Raw genomic sequence first — 19,244 nt, 5'->3', positions numbered from 1 at the left:
AGTAAAATGGTTAAAGCAGTTTCGAGTATGCACAGGTAATGTATAGAACAAAACTCATACAGGTTGAAAAGATTATTTTTGCATATTGTTTATTGCTCATTTATACTCAGATTTCGTCAAAAGAGAAGTCACATCTTTCCTGTATCTCAGCTAATGCCTAATATGATGCTAGTCTTCTGATTTTCCTGTGCTGAATGGATTGTCTGTTCTCTGTTACCAGTCTGTGTGAAATGCTTTTGCTGTTAGGCCCATTTTGAAATAAGCTTTTGCTGTTTGCCCTTGAAGTTATGTGCCTATGGCCTTTGAATTAATGTCAAATAAACTATAACCTAGTTAGGGTGAGAGTGCCTGGAAGAGCATTTCATAGCAATTTCCAGACCTGGTTGTTCATGTACAGCTGACTATTTCCATGTACCTATGTAAGAATTACCTAAAAATAGGTTTAAAAGATATTAAGTACTTCTCTATTATTACTTTTCTTTTGTAAGCAACAGCTGTAATTACCAGAGGGCTGTTAAACAGTTTTGAATAAGAGGAGATAATGGATGTGATGATTTCTCTATTAGAATGGGATTTGTGTCGTGAAAGAATTTGAGCACTCATGGTTCACAAAAATTGCTTTTAAATTATTACTTAGTTTTTAAGCAATTGGTGGCAGAAACTCTGTAGTTTAAAAGCTTTAGTGTACTGCCCAGATATTTTTTTTTTTTTGCTGACTCCTGCTGCAGCTTTTCAACTAACTCGTTAATAATGAGAATATCCTCCAAACTTATTTCATGGTTTTGTGTTTAGAATATTGCATATTTCTGTAGTCTGCTTCTCTCAAAGCTTATTATGTTAAAGTACTGCTTTTTGATAGATGTGTATGTATGTCATTATATAGTCTTAAGTAACTGGAGATACTCTCCCTTTTTGAGAATTATTAGGAAATTTTTTAAGACTAAAAAAGGTCATAGCAGCTCTTGCTGGTTGTGCAAGGATTAGCTGTACTTGTAAGTGACACAGTCATTCTCATGCTGCAGGTAAAGGCCATGTGTTTTTGTTCTTAGCTATGTCAACCTGAAATACTTAAGTTTCAGGATGGTAGATAAAATGCAAGGTTTTTGTGAGCTACTTCTGGAGAAGCCAGGATGACGATTTTTGAAAAAAAAAATTTGGTTTAAACAAAGACCAAGGCTTACAAGAAGCATTACACTAGTGTCAGTGATTTTTTCCTTCATACTGACACTGGAACAGGTTGCCCAGAGAAGCTGTGGATACCCTGTTCCAGGAAGTGTTCAACGCCAGGTTGAACAAGGCTTTGAGCAACCTGGCCCAGTGGAAGGTTTCTCTGCCTATAGCAAGGTGGGGGTTGAAGCTAGATGATCTTTAAGGTCCCTTTCAACTCAAACTGTTCTATGATTCTATGGACTTTCTTTGCTATGTTGCATTATTCTATGTATTTGTAATTTTGCAGGATAACCGTTGTTTTTCTTTTCAAATTCTAGGGAGGTGCAGTATATTGTTCTGCAAAATATTGCCACTATGTCAATTCAGAGAAAGGTACAACCTATTTAGAGTTTTCTAAATCATGTTTTATGTGAAACACAGGCAAGCTACTTAAATTATGTCTGTTTTTCAGGGTATGTTTGAACCTTATCTGAAGAGTTTCTATGTTAGGTCAACTGACCCAACAATGATCAAAACACTGAAGGTGAGTTTGAAATCGAGTTATACCGCTAGACAGACCTGTTTGCACCAGGAAGGTAAAATTTTCTTGCACTATTATGACACACATCAGTTTATGATGTTACATTTTTTTCACTATGGAGTGTGGAGTTGTGGCTTTTAGTTAAATCTGCAAGTGTGCTTTAGACTTGTCAGGCAATCTGAAACTTCTCTTGTTACCATGTTTTATTTGGCAGGTAAGCTATGGTTTCCTCTACAGCTTTTGGTATCTTGGAGTGATAGAGAGTGTTACTATTTTAATCTAACCAGCCATTCAAACATTTAGAGTTTGACTATTTTCATGGGAGAAAGAAACTTCTCAAATGAAGAGAAATTAAATCACACAGTCTTCAATATTGTTAGCTTAAAAAGAGTTTAAATCTGTTCCTCTGAACAAAATGGGACAGTGTTACAGTCCCAGATTTACTTCGAAGGCAGCATGCGACATGAGAAATACTTTAGACTTTCCCCAAGGCCACATCTCAGTGTGTGTTTTAGGCTGTCGTCTTCTTATTTTCTCTAGTCTTTTTTTTGCACATGAAATCGTTGATAAAACAATAGCTAAAAAATGGTCTATTATTACGAGCCTTTTCTCTAGTTTTGCTTTACATTGTCATAGGCACTTGTGTTTGGAGTGGAAGGCACAGGTTTCTTTAAGAAACATTTCTTCCTTATTTTCACTTTACATCAGTGTTGCACTCATTACACGTGCAGAGTGGTGGAGTCCATGATCGATATGGCCAACCTGTCATATTTTTATTAGTCCAATTTTAAATTTAAATAAATTTGTGGCAGTTGGAGGTAAAAAGATCATTGCCGCAATAATGATTATGAAAACTGTTAGGAATACTAGTAAGACTTAGTGTTATCCAGCAAAAGTTACTCCTGAAATAAATTAAAGTTAATAAATTTAAATTCCTGTATTAATTGGTAATACACTGGTGGAGAAGTACAAATTATTTTTTTCCTTTCATTGTCTCAGCTCTTTGTGGCTGAAAAGTTTAGGTCAACCTACACTGTTATAGACATAAGAAAATCTTGTGATTTCTCCAGCCCCTCCCTCCATAGCCATCCTATCTCCTTTAAGATAGGCAAACCTGTTTAAGATGTAGGAGCAACCTGAAATTCATCTGCTGCACTGTTTTGATTTCTGTTTCATTCTCTGTTTCTTTCCCAACATCAAGTTTGCTTTTTTAATCACTGATTAGCATTGAGCTTGTATTTCCATGGAATTATCTATTTTAGCCACAAATTCTCAGTTACAATTTTAGTAATCAGCTCAGAGCTCAGCTCATTTTCTTTAAAGCCAAGGTTTTTCCCCAGTTGTGGACATTACATTTACCTTTGGTGATTTTTTTATTTTGCCATTTTGTTAACCAGTCACCTAATATTTAATTTTTTTTTTATGCAGCATTTTATGGTCAGCCTTTGTCTTAATTTCTCTGAGAACTGTGGCATCAGCCAAAAACTTTATCATTTGTCTTCTTGTTTCTTTCATAGTTCTTATATAAATATGTTCAAAAGCAAAAGACCAACAGAGATGTTTATGGGATTCCACTGATAGCCTTTTAGTACTGTAAAATAGCTTTTTTTTTTTTTTCCCACTTGTTCTTCTCTTCCATTTATCCACTTGCTTATATGCTGTGCTAGGTATGTATCTTTAAGAACCATTGGTGGTAGTCTTATCGAATTGCTTCAGAAGTATGGGCAGACTGTATCAGTAAGTGTCCTTGTCTGTGTGCATCCAGCTCAAAAAATACCAACAGATTTCTGGGGTATAACTTTCCTTTACAGAGACAGAGTTGTCTTTTTCTTCAAGTTACCTCATTTAGATTGTACTGAAACTCTTTCTTCTACAAAGTTAGAACAGCCTGGAAGCATAGCATTTTAACAATATATGCCAAGTGTTGTATATGGTCCTCTTGTTCACTGAGAACAAAGAAAAGGATGTTGCTGATGTTGATTAAGATCTCAGGAGGTTTGTAGCTGCGATGGCTTAATTGCCCAGTTTAAAGGTCTTTCATTGCAGTTCATCTGAATATAATGGACACTTTATTTTTTCACCATCTGCAGTTAGAATCATAGAATCATAGAATAGTTAGGGTTGGAAAGGACCTTAAGATCATATGCTTCCAACCCCCGTGCCATGGGCAGGAACACCTCCCACTGAACCATGTCACCCAAGGCACTGTCCAATCTGGCCCTGAACACTGCCAGGGACAGACTATTCACAACTTCCCTGGGCAACCCATTCCAGTGCCTCACCACCCTTACAGTAAAGAACTTCTTCCTTATATCCAATCTAAACTTCCCCTTAGTTGTGATTTGTTACTTCTTACAGTGTCACATGGTTCCTATATTCTAAGGCCTGTTTTTTAACACTGGAAGCCATGCTGCCAGAAGTATTTCAAGCTCATTTGGTATGCAGTGCAACACTAAAGGTAGAGCTTATAGAACATGCATCACTGAACCATAGAGTCCTGCTTTGAAAATCTTGTTTATACTTGCAAGTAGAATATTCCTTCAGAATGCAGTGATGCTACTAGTTTATACTAAAATCTGGTAAATTCTGTTGAATTGTAAGTGGTATTTTTAGTAGTATTATCTTTTACTTATAAACAATAGAAGTGTAGTATATATGTGGTGCTTTTCATAAGATTTTATTTTAGCTTTTGATAAAATACCTTTTTCTTGCAGCTTGAAATCTTGACAAATTTAGCAAATGAAGCCAACATATCAACTCTGCTTCGAGAATTTCAGGTTTGTGCAAAAGTGTATTTTTTTTACATGAAACACTTTCTGTTGGCCAGTTGTCATTACTGGATGTTTCATCTAGATTCTTGGTCTTTGTTTTTTCAAGTCAATATCCTTTCCAGGGTGAAATGTTCTTGGAATGGAAATGAAGCTGTCTCATATCATAGTATATGATGAAGCTTTTTATATGTGGAAAGGCGTTTCAGTGTTTTGTTTCTCTCTCCTTCCAGCTAGAAAAACAAAACAAAACAAAACAAGTGATGAGAAAAACCCAATTATTCCAAATTCTTTAAAACAAATTCTACCAGTGTGACTGACACTGTAAGTCACAAGAAGATAGGGTCTTAATTTTAGCAATATTTGGCTGTTAGCATTTACTGCCAAACCTAATTTCTGTAAGTCATTTGTTGAAATAGTATTATTTCAAATATCTGTATATGTATCAGCAAGATGTTCTGCCAGTATTGTGAAACAGTGTCTGTCCTTCTTTCTTTGCTCTTTGCTTATGACATGTATTTTCACTGCTTCAGTTCTCTGGCTGGATTTCTCTGAAAGGTACTGGTTCTCAGGCAGGTAGGTTATTCGTAGTTTCACAGATGCTCCTGGTTAAATGAACTGAAACCTCTTCAAAGAGAGAGCTCATCAACCCCTCCATGCTTGCACAGAAACTAATTGCTGGTTTTGGGTAATTGTTCCCTGCCCCAAGCTTTCTTGAAATCAGAGGTTTGCATGGCTATGAGTGACCAAAGCAGCAAGAAAATGTCTCCTAGGTGAGGTGAAAAAAAGTGCAATTTCTAACATGTAATGTAGGTTGCTAGATGGAATTTGTTACAGAGTATGTTTGTCTTATGAGGATAATAGGGTAGGTAAGTATTTGGTTGACAAGACTCGTGTAATGACTAACGAAAATCCTGTTTCCTTAGACTTACGTGAAAAGCCAAGATAAACAGTTTGCTGCAGCTACAATTCAAGCTATAGGCAGATGTGCAACTAACATCACCGAAGTGACTGACACATGCCTTAATGGCCTTGTATGTTTGCTGTCCAACAGGGATGGTAAGCTAATTGTTCTGTTTGTTTTCTGAGTAGCTGAAGGCATGAAACCTTTTCTTAATGAGAACCACACAGAGCAGATCACTCTGAAAAGTTATATGGGAATTTGCTTTTATAAGAATTTATCTGACGTGACTGGATAAAAACAGTGATTTGATGCTGCTTTTTGCATAAAATACTTCAAAGGCTATCATAATCACTGGGGTGCGTCTTTTTTGTTAGTGAAATGAATTCCTTGTGGTTGGCAATTACATATTTACCTGTTTTGTTTGGGTTTATTGGGTTTTTTGTTGTTACTGTTTTTTCTATTTTTTTTTTTTTCAAAATACTGCAATTATTTGAGTGTGCTGTTGTGATTATCATTGATGACAGTAGTTTTACTGCTACATGCTTAATTGCATCAAAATAGTTAGCCTGTAGAGGGTGCTGAAAGCTTGGAATTTTTTTTTTTTTTTTTTTTTTTTCTTTTACTGCATCAGTGCTTAACTGAAAAAAAATCTTAAATAGTTTTAGGGTAAGCAGCCCCAAAGTTGGCTTGATTTTGTAATCTAGCCTTCTGTTATTTTTATAGAGTGAAATGGAGTTGCAAGTCACTAAGGAACACGACAAGGAGCCAATAGAGTCAAATAGGTTATAGCAGCACTGTAAATCAATACCTGATAATATTGCATATTCTTACTAGTTACCAATGAATGTTGCACAGCAGAAGCCAATAAGAGAACTGGAAGATTATTTTATAATGTACAACCTGCATTAATATGGTTAAATATTGGAAATAGCTTTAAGAAAGATTTAGTTAAAAAATAATAAACAGAGGGAAGGAGGAAAGGCATGGGTTTGGGATGCCTGGGGTAATTACAGTTGTTCAGAGAACACAGGTGAATTTTCCTGTAAGCTTTGAAAAGCAGGATTAATTTCTCTCCATATCTGCTGGACATATTTTTCATGGTAATCCTAAAAAGGCTGTTATTAGAGACATCACTTTGGCAGTACATAGTCATCCTGTGACCCACTGATACACGCAGAGCTTTCTCTGACTTGGTTTATGAGCTACAAGTACTCCTCCTGTTTTTCTTTTTGCTAAGAAGGAACCGAGGTAAGATGAAAAAGCTTTTTTTTTCTGTTATCAGAGCTTGTCAATTTAATATTTTCCTCAATATAATTCCATATATACTCGCACACATATGCATGTGCCTGTATACAAAGGTCTGTCTCAACAAGATTAGTTTTCTTGACTGTTTCTAAGTAGTTGTCTAGCAAATAAAATTATCTTTTTGTGCTTACTGTTCTGAAAGACTGCAGAGGATATATTGAGGATCTTTTAAAACTGGCAGCTGGCAAATTGCTTTACCGTAGCTGCAGCGTCTTTATTCCTTCTTTCAAGAAATGAATAGAATGGCATAATTTACATGGTGCCTTTCTTGAGGTGGCAGGAAATTACCAATAGTCACAGCTTACTGAACATAAGAAGAGTTTGGGACACGGTAAGGGAGAAAAACAGAGATTTAGCATGAGAAGAAGAAGAGAGTCTTGGTTAATCTTGCTTTCCTCCAACTTTCACCTCTAAAGTGTGCAAGCAGTCAGTTTGCTGTGCTGTTTCTTCCACACTTGTTTGGAGCCTGAAAACAGTTCTGCTGCCATTGTGTAGCATGAAGCCCAGGCTGTTAAGTCCAGCAGGTTCTGAGACCCCTGAAAGCAGAATTAGCTCTACTTTCTCTGCACTGTTTTATTATGGGTAATTCACTTTAGTGTGAAAGAGATGTGACCAAATTGATTCTACTAAATCAAAATAGAATCTTGGAGAATGAGCTTGTGGCAAAACTGCCTTCAAATTCTATGTCCTTGTTCTGGAAGGGCCCTTACTGTAGATACAAACCAAGAGCCAAGGCATGTTGGCTGTGTCTGGCACAGGAGCTGTGCCATTAATAATTCTGCGACTTGGGTGCTGAGAGGTGAAGTGTCACTTCACATAATAATCTCTTCAGAAGACAGGTGCAGCTGGAATAACTCTTCACAGAGCTCTTTGGTTGTCTCATCATTAAAGTTTCTAGTTTCTATATGTGCTTCTGTTATTCAGGTGGTTTTTTTCCATAGCCCCTCTCTTCCCTGAGTAGGAAAAATTTGACTTTAAATAAAGCACTCATACAAAGAAAATTTCAAGAGCGGTTCTCAACTTCCCCAGAGCCTTGTTTCTGGGGGCCATGTTGATGGCTGAGAATTATTTTCCTTCCTCATCTGCTGAAGAAAGTACAGCAAGAAAAGTTATTTTAGCTCTTTGGTGTGATATTTGGCATTTGACTGATGCATTTCCTTTAAGCAATTGCCTTGATAATTTCCACTGACCGCTGGCCCCACTGTAACATAAAAGTCTTGTCAGGTGTAACAGACAAATGGGATTATAAGAAGTCTCTTGTCTGTCTGTACTGTGCATACTAGAGATCCTGCAGATTTTCCTTCAATGGGTGACTTTCATTTTCTGTTGAAAGTTGCAGGTTGAATGTAAACACAATTGCAGGGTGTATAACTAAAACAATTTTTTTCCCAACAATCTATACAAATTTGAACAGGCAAGTTGCGAAATCACTGGAACTGTTAATACATGAGGTAACTACTACCTATCTATTGGAATTACTGTTAGAAAGACATAAAAGAAAACAAACTCTTTGTAGCATTAATGTAGTTTCAGAGTTCATTATTTATAAGTGTGGAAAAATTAACCAGGTTCAGACAGTTCTGAAAAGCAGAAACTTAATGAGTGTCTGGATACTTAGCACTAATAATTGCCTTGTTACTTTAGTTTTAACCATTTGCATAACCTTCTAACAACCAAATCATAGAATGGTTTGGGTTAAAGGGACCTTTAAAGGTCATCTAGTCCACCCCACTGCTGTGAGCAGGGACATCTTTAACTAGATGAAGTTGCTCAGAGCCTGTCCAGCCTGACCTTGAATGTTTCCAGGGATGGGGCATCTACCACCTCTCTGGGCAACCTGTTTCAGTGTTTCACCACCCTCATCATAAAAAATGTCTTCTTCCTTATATCTACTCGAAATCTTCCCTCTTTTACTTCAAAATGATTATTCCTTATACTATTGCAACAGGCCCTGCTAGAAAGTCTGTCCCTATCTTTCTTATAATTCTCCTTCCATTATTGAAAGGCTGCTGTAAGATCTCCCCATAGCTTTCTTTTCTTCAGGCTGAATGATCCCAACTCTCTCAGCCTGTCTTTATAGGAGAAGTGTTCCATCCCTCTGACCATTTTTGTGTCCCTCTCTGGAACTACCACAGGAGGTCTGTCTTTCCTGTGCAGAGGAGACATTGGGCGTAGCATGCCCACACTTTCCAGTACCCCATCACCTTTCCTGTGCCTGTACACACAGGCATTATTCCCTTAGACTATGGGCATCCCTATAAAATGTCAAGTTTATTTAGTCCATGACTTTGGGCTCCATGTAACAGTCTTTCAGGGCAGGAAAGTTGGTGTGTGGTGCTGGATTATTGCATGCTGGAGCCAGTTCCGATTCCATCACTACTGTGCATGTCTGGTTTCATCAAAGTTAATTCTTCCTTAATACAGTGATCAAGAGGGAGTTGGGCTCAGATCCGCAAATCCAGCGTGGCAGAGATGAGTGCCATGAGGTGTCCACCGTGGTGGTTGGTGTATAGGTGTCCTAGAAGTGATAATATACAGTGTTTTATAGCAGTTAATATCAAACAATTTAGTTCATTGGCTATTCTAACCAAAAATCAAATCCCCATAAGGTACATATGGTACTTTCCCACCATGGGACATCCCCAGCATGTAAATTACTCACACATTACTCACCAAGCACACCCAAGTCCTTGACTAAAAGCAGTTCTGTGAATGAGTTTGTCATTGTCTGAGTAGAAATACCCAGATGGTTTTTCTTAACATACTTTTTATGTGCACTACAAGAAGTTTATTTGCTTCCACAGTATGTAAAGTTTTGAGTAGGCCAGCTCAGCCCAATTCTGTAGTGTTAACTAACCAGGTAGCTTTTGCTCAGTGTGTATCCCAGTGTTTAAAAGTCCCACTACCCATTGCTCTCAGTGTAGTCTTTAATAGTCCATTGTGTCATTCGATTTTCCCAGAGGTTGGTGCATGATATGGGGTATGATATATACCCATTTGATGCCATGCTCTTTGGTCCAGGTTTTCATAAATTAGTCCCATTGATTCAACTTTTTCTGCACTACTGTATCACCATAAGACTTGCTTTATCCATCGCTCTGATCATTTTTGTGGCCTTCTTCTGGACCCTCTCCAACATGTCTTTCCTGTGCTGAGGACTACAGAGCGGGATGCAGGACTCCAAGTGAGATCTCACTAGAGCAGAGCAGAGGTGCAGGATCACCTCTGTCGGCCTGCTGGTCATGCTCCTTTTGATACAGCTCAAGATACAGTTGGCCTTCTGCGCTATGAGCACACACTGCTGGCTCATGTCCAGTTTTTTTATCCACCAGTATATCTACCCTTCTCTGCAGGGTTGCTATCAATCCTTTCATCCCCCAGTCTGCATTGATATCAGGGGTTGCCCGAACCAAGTGCAGCACCTTGCACTTGCCCTTGTTGAACCCCATGAGGTTCACATGGACCTACTTCTCAAGCTTGTCCAGGTCTCTCTCAGTGGCATCCCATCCCTCACGTGTGCCAATCATACCACTTAGCTTGGTGTCATCTGCAAGTTTGGTGAGGATGCGCTTTTAATCTCACTGTCGGGTTCAGTTGGTATATTCCTTCCAAAAACAGTTGATGCAGTTTTGCTGCTTTTAGAAATAGTTATATAAATTACAGACTGTGGATAAATTATTCTTCAGTTGTGTGTTTTAGTTTCTGGAATTACTGGTTAATGTAAGTGGAAGGAAATTTGACTCGGCATCAGTGGTATCAAATGTAGTATTTCAGAATGCAGCTTTTAAATGTTGTCTGGTAATACATTCTTTGCTAAGGTCTTTTCCTGAGTTTCTGTTATAATGTTGTCAAATTCTCAATTATGAAAAATTTTAATTCTGTCCCCACAATTTACTGTCCACTACATTGTTAGTTTTTATATACATTTGGCAAAATGGAGCATTGAGTGATGTAATATATTTTAGGTCTTTGTGAAGTTGTTCCTGCTGAGAGTAGTTGCTTCAAAATTGTGTGAAGAAAACTAGCAGTGGACATTATGCTAAGATATTTACTATGACTTGTGAAAATTGAAATTGCTGATACCTCTTGTAGTCTTCTCTATTGGTAATGGCATTCCTGATCAGATTTTCTGTGATATTTATTTTGTCTTTATTTTTAGATTTTGGTTTAAATTTGTGGCCCTATGGTATAATTTAGTTTACACTCTGTTTTGAAATTCTTGCATTCATATATCATTGTCTTTTATGTACTTTCACTTTGACAACTCCAGCAGTTACATTTTCAAATTTTTTTACCACTCATTCAAAATGCCAATTTTATCTCTACCTTTTGAGGGGTTTTTATTTGTCTTTAAATCTAAGTGTGTGTCTTTTATTTCATGCTCATTTTGGGATTCTTCATGTGCATAAAGCAAGCCTCAGAAAGCCTCTCTTCTAGAGGTCCTTTTTCTAATGCAAATTCATTTTGCTTTTGTTTGTACTTTCTTTTTTTCGTGTCTAGACTCATGTAAGAGAAACCTACCGGTTTATTTGCTTACAATTCTGGTTCAATTTTTTTAAATTTGGTCCCACAGATTGCATTAAAGTAGTTTGTATGGTGACTAAATGTACTGCACATTATTTTATCATGATTGGTTCTACACTGTCAACAGTTGTTTTTAATAATGACTTCGTGTGCACTCATATTTTTGGGTCCAGTGTTGTTTTGCTTAATCATTAAGCAGTATCACAAAACACTCAATAATGAAGGTTGCCATTACAATGTCCCCCTCTCTAAATGTTCCAGATTGTAATTTTAAAATTTTGAGAACTCTCTTTTTGTTTTATTATCTGGCAAAACTCAATTAGATTAAGTTGATCTGTAGGCTTGTGTGAGACATTGAGATACGTGAAGTAAATGTCTTAGCCTTACTTCAGGAAATAAGCCTAGAAAAATGGCTGAGATGTCATTTCAGATAAAGGATGACTCAAAAAGACACAAGGTAAGATGTAAGCATTTCAAAGGCTTATGGCATAATGATGCATACTCACAGATTTTGAAAAGTCTTTCTCCATAAGGACGTTTGCTTTCTTAAAAAAAAAAAACAAAAAAACCAACAAAAAAAACCAGACATCTCTTCCCTGTACTGTTCTTTTGAAACTTCAGCATGCTCGATTGCTGTCCATGCATCAGTTTAACTCTTGAAACATGGGAATACCTCTGTTTAACAAATGGTAGTTGGGCTTTTTCTTTGTTTTAAACAATGATAGTTTAGGAGAAGTAGTTACTATCTTTTTGTAGTGTAAGTGAAATGTTGAGCTTTTACAGTAGTGTGTTTTGGTTTCAGTTTTCCTTGCAGCTGGAATTTACTCTTGCATAGAAGCTTACCTCTGCACCAGTGGGTTTTTTCAGCTTCAGGAGTTGTACATTTCATACAAGTTGATCATGCTGCGATTGTTACTTGTTACAGTAGTTAAGCACTCCAGTGCATGACTTTGGCATAAATCTTACAGCTTGCTATTTAGAAGCTTCATTTGGATATACTAGAGATTAGGTTACAGACCTAAGAAAAGGTGAAAAAGTGTAAAGGAAATGTTTAGTTATTTTTCTTGTTTATGAATGAGCTGTTACATTTAACATTGTAGATATCTTTGAAAATTTAAAAAAGTGTTTGTATTTTTAATACAGGCAGCAAATTACTTATGAATATGCATATTTTCGATGAAAAACAGATGTTTTTTCATGCTGTTCCTCAATCTGAAAAGGAAAAAATACAAAGAGCAGCTTTACTAAAAAGCAATTTGAAAAAAATATGTAATAGGATGATATTTTACATTTATAGCACTTCTGTTGTCCTCTTCCTGTGCCTTATAACTTGAAGCTGAACTTTTATTGCTTAGAGTGTTTTACATCTTTGTTACCAAATAAATATTCAGTTCTGCAAAGCATCTTTAGAAAACTGATAACATCTTTTATGATGAATTATTTATAACTTTTTCTTTTATATAAATACTTTTTAAGTTAATGATCTGTTTTGTCTTAAACAGAAATTGTAGTTGCTGAAAGTGTGGTTGTCATTAAGAAACTGCTGCAAACCCAGCCAGCACAACATGGTGAAATTATTAAGCATATGGCCAAACTCCTGGATAACATTACAGTGAGTATTTGTGCACAATGTCTTCCTTATTGACTGATAAAAATCACACTATCTACTTTGATTGTGGGCCATAAACAGAAATAGATATATTAGAGAAATAGAACATTATGTATTTTTAACATAAAATACCATTTTTTATGATTTTATGAAAGAGGAAATAGAAGCAATCAGATGGCATCAATTTGTGCTTTAGACCTGAGGAGCTATTTTGAAAGAGTTCCCCAGATCTGTTGGGTATTGCTAGTACCATTAGGCCAAACGAATAGCAGGTTTCAAACGTAGAGTGGGTAAGTTGAAATGAACAGCATAGCAGCATTCAACTTGAGGATTTTCATCTGGTTGCCTTATTGATCTGGGATAGAGTTTTATTCTAAATATTTTTCCCTATCCTGAAATTACCTCATCTTTGCATGGTGCCAGACATGCTTCTGTGAGTGTGTTGCGATGTTTCTTCAAGTTGCATTTTCATCTTCTGGGTGTTTTAAGATTCTGTGGCATTTAACAGTAAAATTTACATTATTACCTATAATCTATCCTTAGATTAAATTGACATTTATGTATGTCAATATTTACTTCCCTAATTTTCCTCGAAGTCTGAGTTATTGATGAAACATTTAGTGGTCTTATCCTATATGACTGAAGACTATTAGCTACCTATTGCATCATACCTCAGTGGTGACAGATTTTGATCTGTCAGTAATTATTTTTCTGTAGATGCTATAAATAGAACTGTTCCATTTCATACAATTACACATTTATTAATGATAGAACAGTAAATATTTTCTAAATCAGTGAATTTGCTATTTTCTGTAGTTGACTTTAACAAAGTTTGGAATAATAAAAGAAAAAGGAAATGTGATCTGGTTAGTTCATGCTTGCTGAACAGATTAAACATACAAATTTTTGGTCACTAGGAGCTCAGACTTCTTAACTGATGTAAAGAAAATTCTACTGGATTGCTTATATCCAGAATCAAAGAGGCTATAAGATACTGCTGCTAGTTCTATATCAAATAAATATCACCCATGATTTTAGAAAATTTGTGCAATATTTTGATTGATAGTTACAATCTTATGAATTGTGTATAATCTTATACACATCTTCTGGCACTTTGTCAGATCGGTTTGTCATCCTGTGGGTCAGCATATTATTCAAGAGAAAGTAGTTGTTTTCTAAATACACTGTTTAACACTGAAAAGAGTTTTGTAGCTGTTTTATACAATTAATACTTCTGGGTTAATATTTCAAGTTTTAAATACATTAAAGTTTTTTTAAAATATCTGAAGTATGGGGAAGCATAAACACAGAAATTCTTTGATGCTTAAGGAGTTGAAATGAATTTAATACTATGTAAAATGCAACCAAAACATGAACAGAATTAAATTCATTTGAATAGAAAAACACTTAAGGTTTTGATTGTTCTGTCATGATTTAGTTTAGGTAAATGATGAACACTTAGCCAGTACAATAAAAAAGTGTAAACTGGATGGAATACATTCTTAGGCTGGTGCCTGAATTTGCTTTGTTCATGTTGTGTTAGCCTGAGATACTGATTGTCACTGATGAGGTGCTTAAAATCTTTTGAATCAATGTTTCTTTCAGGTCATCCAGTCTGAATTTTTCTCATCTTCCTTAATCTTGTCTTCATCTGCTTCATCTACAAAGCCATTTAGAAAGTGGTAGGATAGATAGTAAGCTAAATATATATGACCAATTACAAGAAATATTAGGAAGTTCAGTTAAAAACTACTCTTGCAGACTCTTATTTACATTAAAGTTTAGGACTAGATCCATTTCAGCTTGCTCTGTAATTGATTGTTTCTTACATATCTAAAAAGAGTGCTCATTTTTCTACTTCTGCTGTATTATCATTTGTACCTTAAACTTTTACCTCCGGCATGTCCCGGCAAAGATCTTTGAGATTTGTTTTGTGTCTGGTATTTGTTGAGTACCAAGACCTGTGCATAGTACAACTCAGTATATCTGTATTCCAGCTCCAAGATATTTTTCCCTAGAAATACTTTAGGGTCCATCAGAATGAGTAGAATTGGTTTTTTTTAAAGTCCTGTTACTAATGTTTCAAGGCTAGCTGTATCACTTCTGAAAAAACACTTCTGATTTCTAAGTATCACTAATAAGTAAGTAAATTTCAACTGTTCAGACCCTGTATTAGTTTAGATTACCTTGGATAGTTTTGTGTCAGCAGACTATCTCCTCACTAAATAGCCCTTTTCTAGGTTACTTGCAAATCTGTTGAACAGCAGGTTTTCCCCTGTAGGTCCCTTGGGACATCTGATGATTGCTTCCATTCTAACTGTTTTTTGTCTTTTCTATTATCCAGTCCTTTTTTATTCATGAGAGTGCTTTTCCACCTTGTAAAAAATGGCATTTTCAAAGACGTTGTTTGTGGGCTTTTGAGAAAGCTTTTATAATACTCTCTCATCTAATGTGTGTCATATAGTCATATATGACTTCAAAACATGTATGGTCCAGAATTTGTCTACATGAGCCTGCAGATTCAATCTGAATTAAGTTTTAAAGTGGTTTGGTGAGACTGCATTGATTAAACTGAATTAACATGAGATATTTTTGTGCAACATCCAAAGTATGCCTCTTTTGATTTATCTTAATTCATTTTAGCAATGAATGAATGTAAACCAACCTAGCAAGAATTAGCTCTGAGTAAAAATATCTCGGTGGTCTACATTTGTGTATTTCCTCATATAAACAAGTTGCAGTAGTCTCCAAATTAGTTTCTGCCTTTTCTTTTTAGAAAAATAATTTATGTGGGTAAATTGTACCCAGTAGTGATTGCTTTCTGGGTGATGGGAATCTTGTAGTTTTGGTTTTCTCCAGGCTGTCTCTTACAGTACTTCTAAGGCAGTGTTGATAGGGTTTTTTTCTTTCAATAGCTGGTGGATTCTGAAATCCTTGGTTTTCATTACAGACCCATTTCTAGCTCCTTCTAGAGTATGACTGAGACTGTTTTCTGATCTAGAGATGAGGAGAAGCACTTCTTGATGGGATAAAGACAAGATAAAGGGGGAAAATAAGATAGATGCAGTAATTTTGAAGAATTTAATATGTGGAGGAAAATGTGTCACATATGGGAGCAATTAAGAATTACTAATTGCTGGTTTGGTTTGGATTCTGATTACTACATGAGGTGACTGGGAGTTTTTGACACTGCTCTATCCATTCATCCAACAATAGCAAACTTAAGGCCCTCTGCAGTGTTCCTATGTAAATACTGCTTATTGCTATGTTTCTGATATAGCTTCACAGCAGAGGTGGCTTGCTTTCTTTAAGTTCTCCATTACCTCAATGTTGGGAAGGTATCACAAGTTATGATATTCATATGTTGACATGTATTTCATTTCTCAAAGATTCACGTTCTAGCTACATTCTTTTCCGTATGATACACTTTACTAATATATTTTTTAACCTTTATTTAAGTAATTCTTTAACAAATAATTCTCATAATATGATGGGGTTTTACTTGCTCTAATAACTATGCAATGTTTTAGAATTTGAGAGAAACGTGTGGCCTTTGGTACATTGTGTCCAGGGACTCTGTATACTGAACTTGAAACAAATATTGAGCTTGAATAAAAAACAATCCTTTTTTAAAGGAATTTTATGTTTAGAGGTTCAAATAATGGGTGAGTCCTTGAATGTCTACCATCTGGAAACAGAAAGCCCCCAACGCTTGTCTTTTACTCCTGTGCTTTCCTGTATACCTTTCTTCTTGCTGCCAGTCTGGCATTTCACATGGCCTTCATCCCTCTTTCCATTTCTGATTCCAGTAACATTTAAAGAATTGGTAGCTAGAGAATTAGATGTCTTTTACAATTTGAATATATCCTGGTTTTGTGACAAATGTGGATAACCAGAATTGGTGGGTTTAAGTTGTACTTTAACGTAGTATCTTGTGTAATAAGGTTAGAGCTTAACTACAATAGCTTTTGAATTGTGCTGCTTAGAGTGATCTGTAAAGTCTTTATGATGTATTTCTGTATCTGCAGTAACCAGACTCTTCGAGGGGAGAGGGTCTGCCTAGTTTTGGGGGGTTGGTTTGTTTGTTTGTTTGTTTTTAACCATTTATTTATTTTCCTCCAGGCAGGTAATGGGTTGAAATGGCAGTAGGAACTGCCTTCTGGTACTAAGGCTTAAAATGAGCACTTAACCACTTGCTCAGGGCACATGGAATAAAACATCAGGCAAAGTAATTTACAATCCTGTTTGCCTTTGAGGATAATGCAGAGCAGGGCTGAATAATGAAAGTATTATTTCCTTCATTTTTGTCAATTCAAGGTCCCTACTTAAGCTATGCTAGAAAAGGCACTGAAGGTCTAGAAGTAGCTTCATTTCTTGATTGCTGTTTTGAATGCCCTGGAAACAGCGGCTGCAGGATCATGCACTTGATATTACGTGTTTGAGAACTGGAAGACTGAAACAGGGAAAAAGAAGTCTGAAAATATTGTGTGATTTTAACCCCAGATGAATCCAGTGACACAGAAACATTGGGTTCATCAGTTTGACATCCGCTTTTCATTAAAATGGCTTCCACTCAGGGTTTGATTCAAAAAGTCTCTAATTGATACTGATTCTTATTGCACAAAATTGTGTTTAACATATACAGTATTTACGTAGTAAGCTAACCACCTGGGGAAAAGACAGTCTCATGAGAAATATCATCTGCCTTCTGTTATTGCTGTTTTTCAAATTAGGCTTAATTTATTTTGTATTGTAAAGCTAGCTTATTATTCTAATAATTATATTTTACAAACTGGGAAAAAAATTTACAGAGTAAAACACTGCTTAAATGCACACTGTTTAAATATATTTAAATATGTTTAATTGTGGTTTTAAAGTGTGGTCCTGATTTGACTCAGAAAATTACATCAGTGATGTTTGTCTTCTGTAAGTAAAACAATTACTGAAATTGATCTGGTCTGTGAGGTATTTTTGCTTTATGAAAAAACAATAATAGAAAAGGGGATGTTTCTGATAGGCTGCTGCCCAAACCGTGGTACTTCACGATCTTGTCAGAATTCTAATGTTTTTACAAGTCTGTAATGAAATATTTTAGAAAAATAAATCTAGCATAACTGAAATCTGAAGTTGTCTATATATTCTTATTTGGAGGTGTATCTCTGTACAGCAGGCAACTTGAACTGCTCTAATACTGGAAAATTTAATGTACCACTCAATTACTGTTCTTTAGCCCAATTTAAGATAATAGATGGGGAGTGAGGTCTTAATGCAGTGTAACCTTTGGAACATTAGAAATAACCTCTTTTCCTTCTGAAATCAGTGTACAGTAATGGCATCAGTCTTACCATTTTGCAGGCAACATGTTCTGACTGTGTTTAAAGTTTTTATATTTAGCAGTCGTTCAGTAACTTGTTTCTCTCTCACACACTGTAAATTCTAAGAATTGAAATTTTCTTGTCAATTCACTCAAAAAAATACTAGTCTGAATCTCAATTAATACACATATTTATTTATGTTAAATCACTCTAAATGTTACATCTACCTGAAATATCTTTTCCATGTTTTGAATTGGCATTTATCTATTAATATGATTTTGTTGTTGTTGTTGTTGAATTTCTGTGTTCAGTCTTTGTGATCTGGTTGCTTTCTCTGTCAGCAGACATTCTCCTTTGTTTTACTCATGACATGCTTGTTTATATTTTTGTTGGCATGTGTATTTGTAACAATATGAAGTATAGAGGTAGATACCGTCAAGTTGACTTTATTCAAAGCTGTTCCCAAACTTTTTGGAGCAGTAAGACATCTTTAATCATTAAAATTTCTCATGAATGTAAGTAGTATTTCTTTAGTATGGCTTAGTGAGCCAATTATCAGAGACTGTGGACCATAGTTTGCAAATTGATATCCTGGACCTTGATATTTGTGACCTTTTATGAATGTAACTGGAAAGCAGTACTTTCAAATTTTATGTGTATAAAGGATCAGGTACTTAATAGTTGGTCCCCACTGTAATTCTGAGAAACAGAGTTTTGTATGTTAAAACCTGACATTTGCTGAAAAAGAAATTGCGGTATAAAAGATGCTAAGAATTATTTTTTCAAGAACAGTAATGCTGAATTTCTAAAGTTTGTTTCTCCTGTGAATCTTACCTAAGGCATAATTTACAGTTGCTTAAGTGTAAGCTTATGAAAAAAGAATAGAATGCATAGAACTGGGAGTAATTCAAAGTTGGAAGCTTTCCTTTTTTCTGAACTACAGTCAGTCATTTGGTAGAACAGTTATGTTTTTCCCTAATATTTTGACATCTGTTGAACAAGAGTCTCTACAGAACATGACAGAACCACAATATGTAGGCGCGATGTTAAACATGCTTCTGCCTAGAAAAATTTTCTCATCGCAGATTTTCTTCCTTCCTCTCAAGGAAGGAGAATGTTTCTGGGGAGG

General features: G+C 35.7%; 1 protein-coding gene across 5 annotated transcripts in view; it reads left to right on the top strand.

The window, feature by feature from the left end:
• AP3B1 (adaptor related protein complex 3 subunit beta 1) overlaps positions 1-19,244 on the top strand; it is a 163,592-nt gene that overhangs the window by 71,204 nt on the left and 73,144 nt on the right. For all 5 annotated transcript variants that reach the window (XM_057405436.1, XM_057405440.1, XM_057405437.1 and 2 more), the window contains 5 exons: positions 1,488-1,542; positions 1,622-1,693; positions 4,405-4,467; positions 5,385-5,517; positions 12,694-12,803. In XM_057405436.1, the coding sequence (XP_057261419.1) occupies positions 1,488-1,542; positions 1,622-1,693; positions 4,405-4,467; positions 5,385-5,517; positions 12,694-12,803 (433 nt within the window). The remainder of the gene's footprint in view (positions 1-1,487; positions 1,543-1,621; positions 1,694-4,404; positions 4,468-5,384; positions 5,518-12,693; positions 12,804-19,244) is intronic.

The sequence above is a fragment of the Pezoporus wallicus genome, unplaced genomic scaffold (genome assembly GCF_028554395.1).
Source record: "Pezoporus wallicus isolate ANWC-B61680 ecotype Strahan unplaced genomic scaffold, APGP_CSIRO_Pwel_v1 scaffold_2696, whole genome shotgun sequence".
Lineage (NCBI taxonomy): Eukaryota > Metazoa > Chordata > Aves > Psittaciformes > Psittacidae > Pezoporus > Pezoporus wallicus.
Note: the sequence above shows the minus strand (reverse complement) of the source record. Positions and strands in the feature narration are given on the sequence as shown.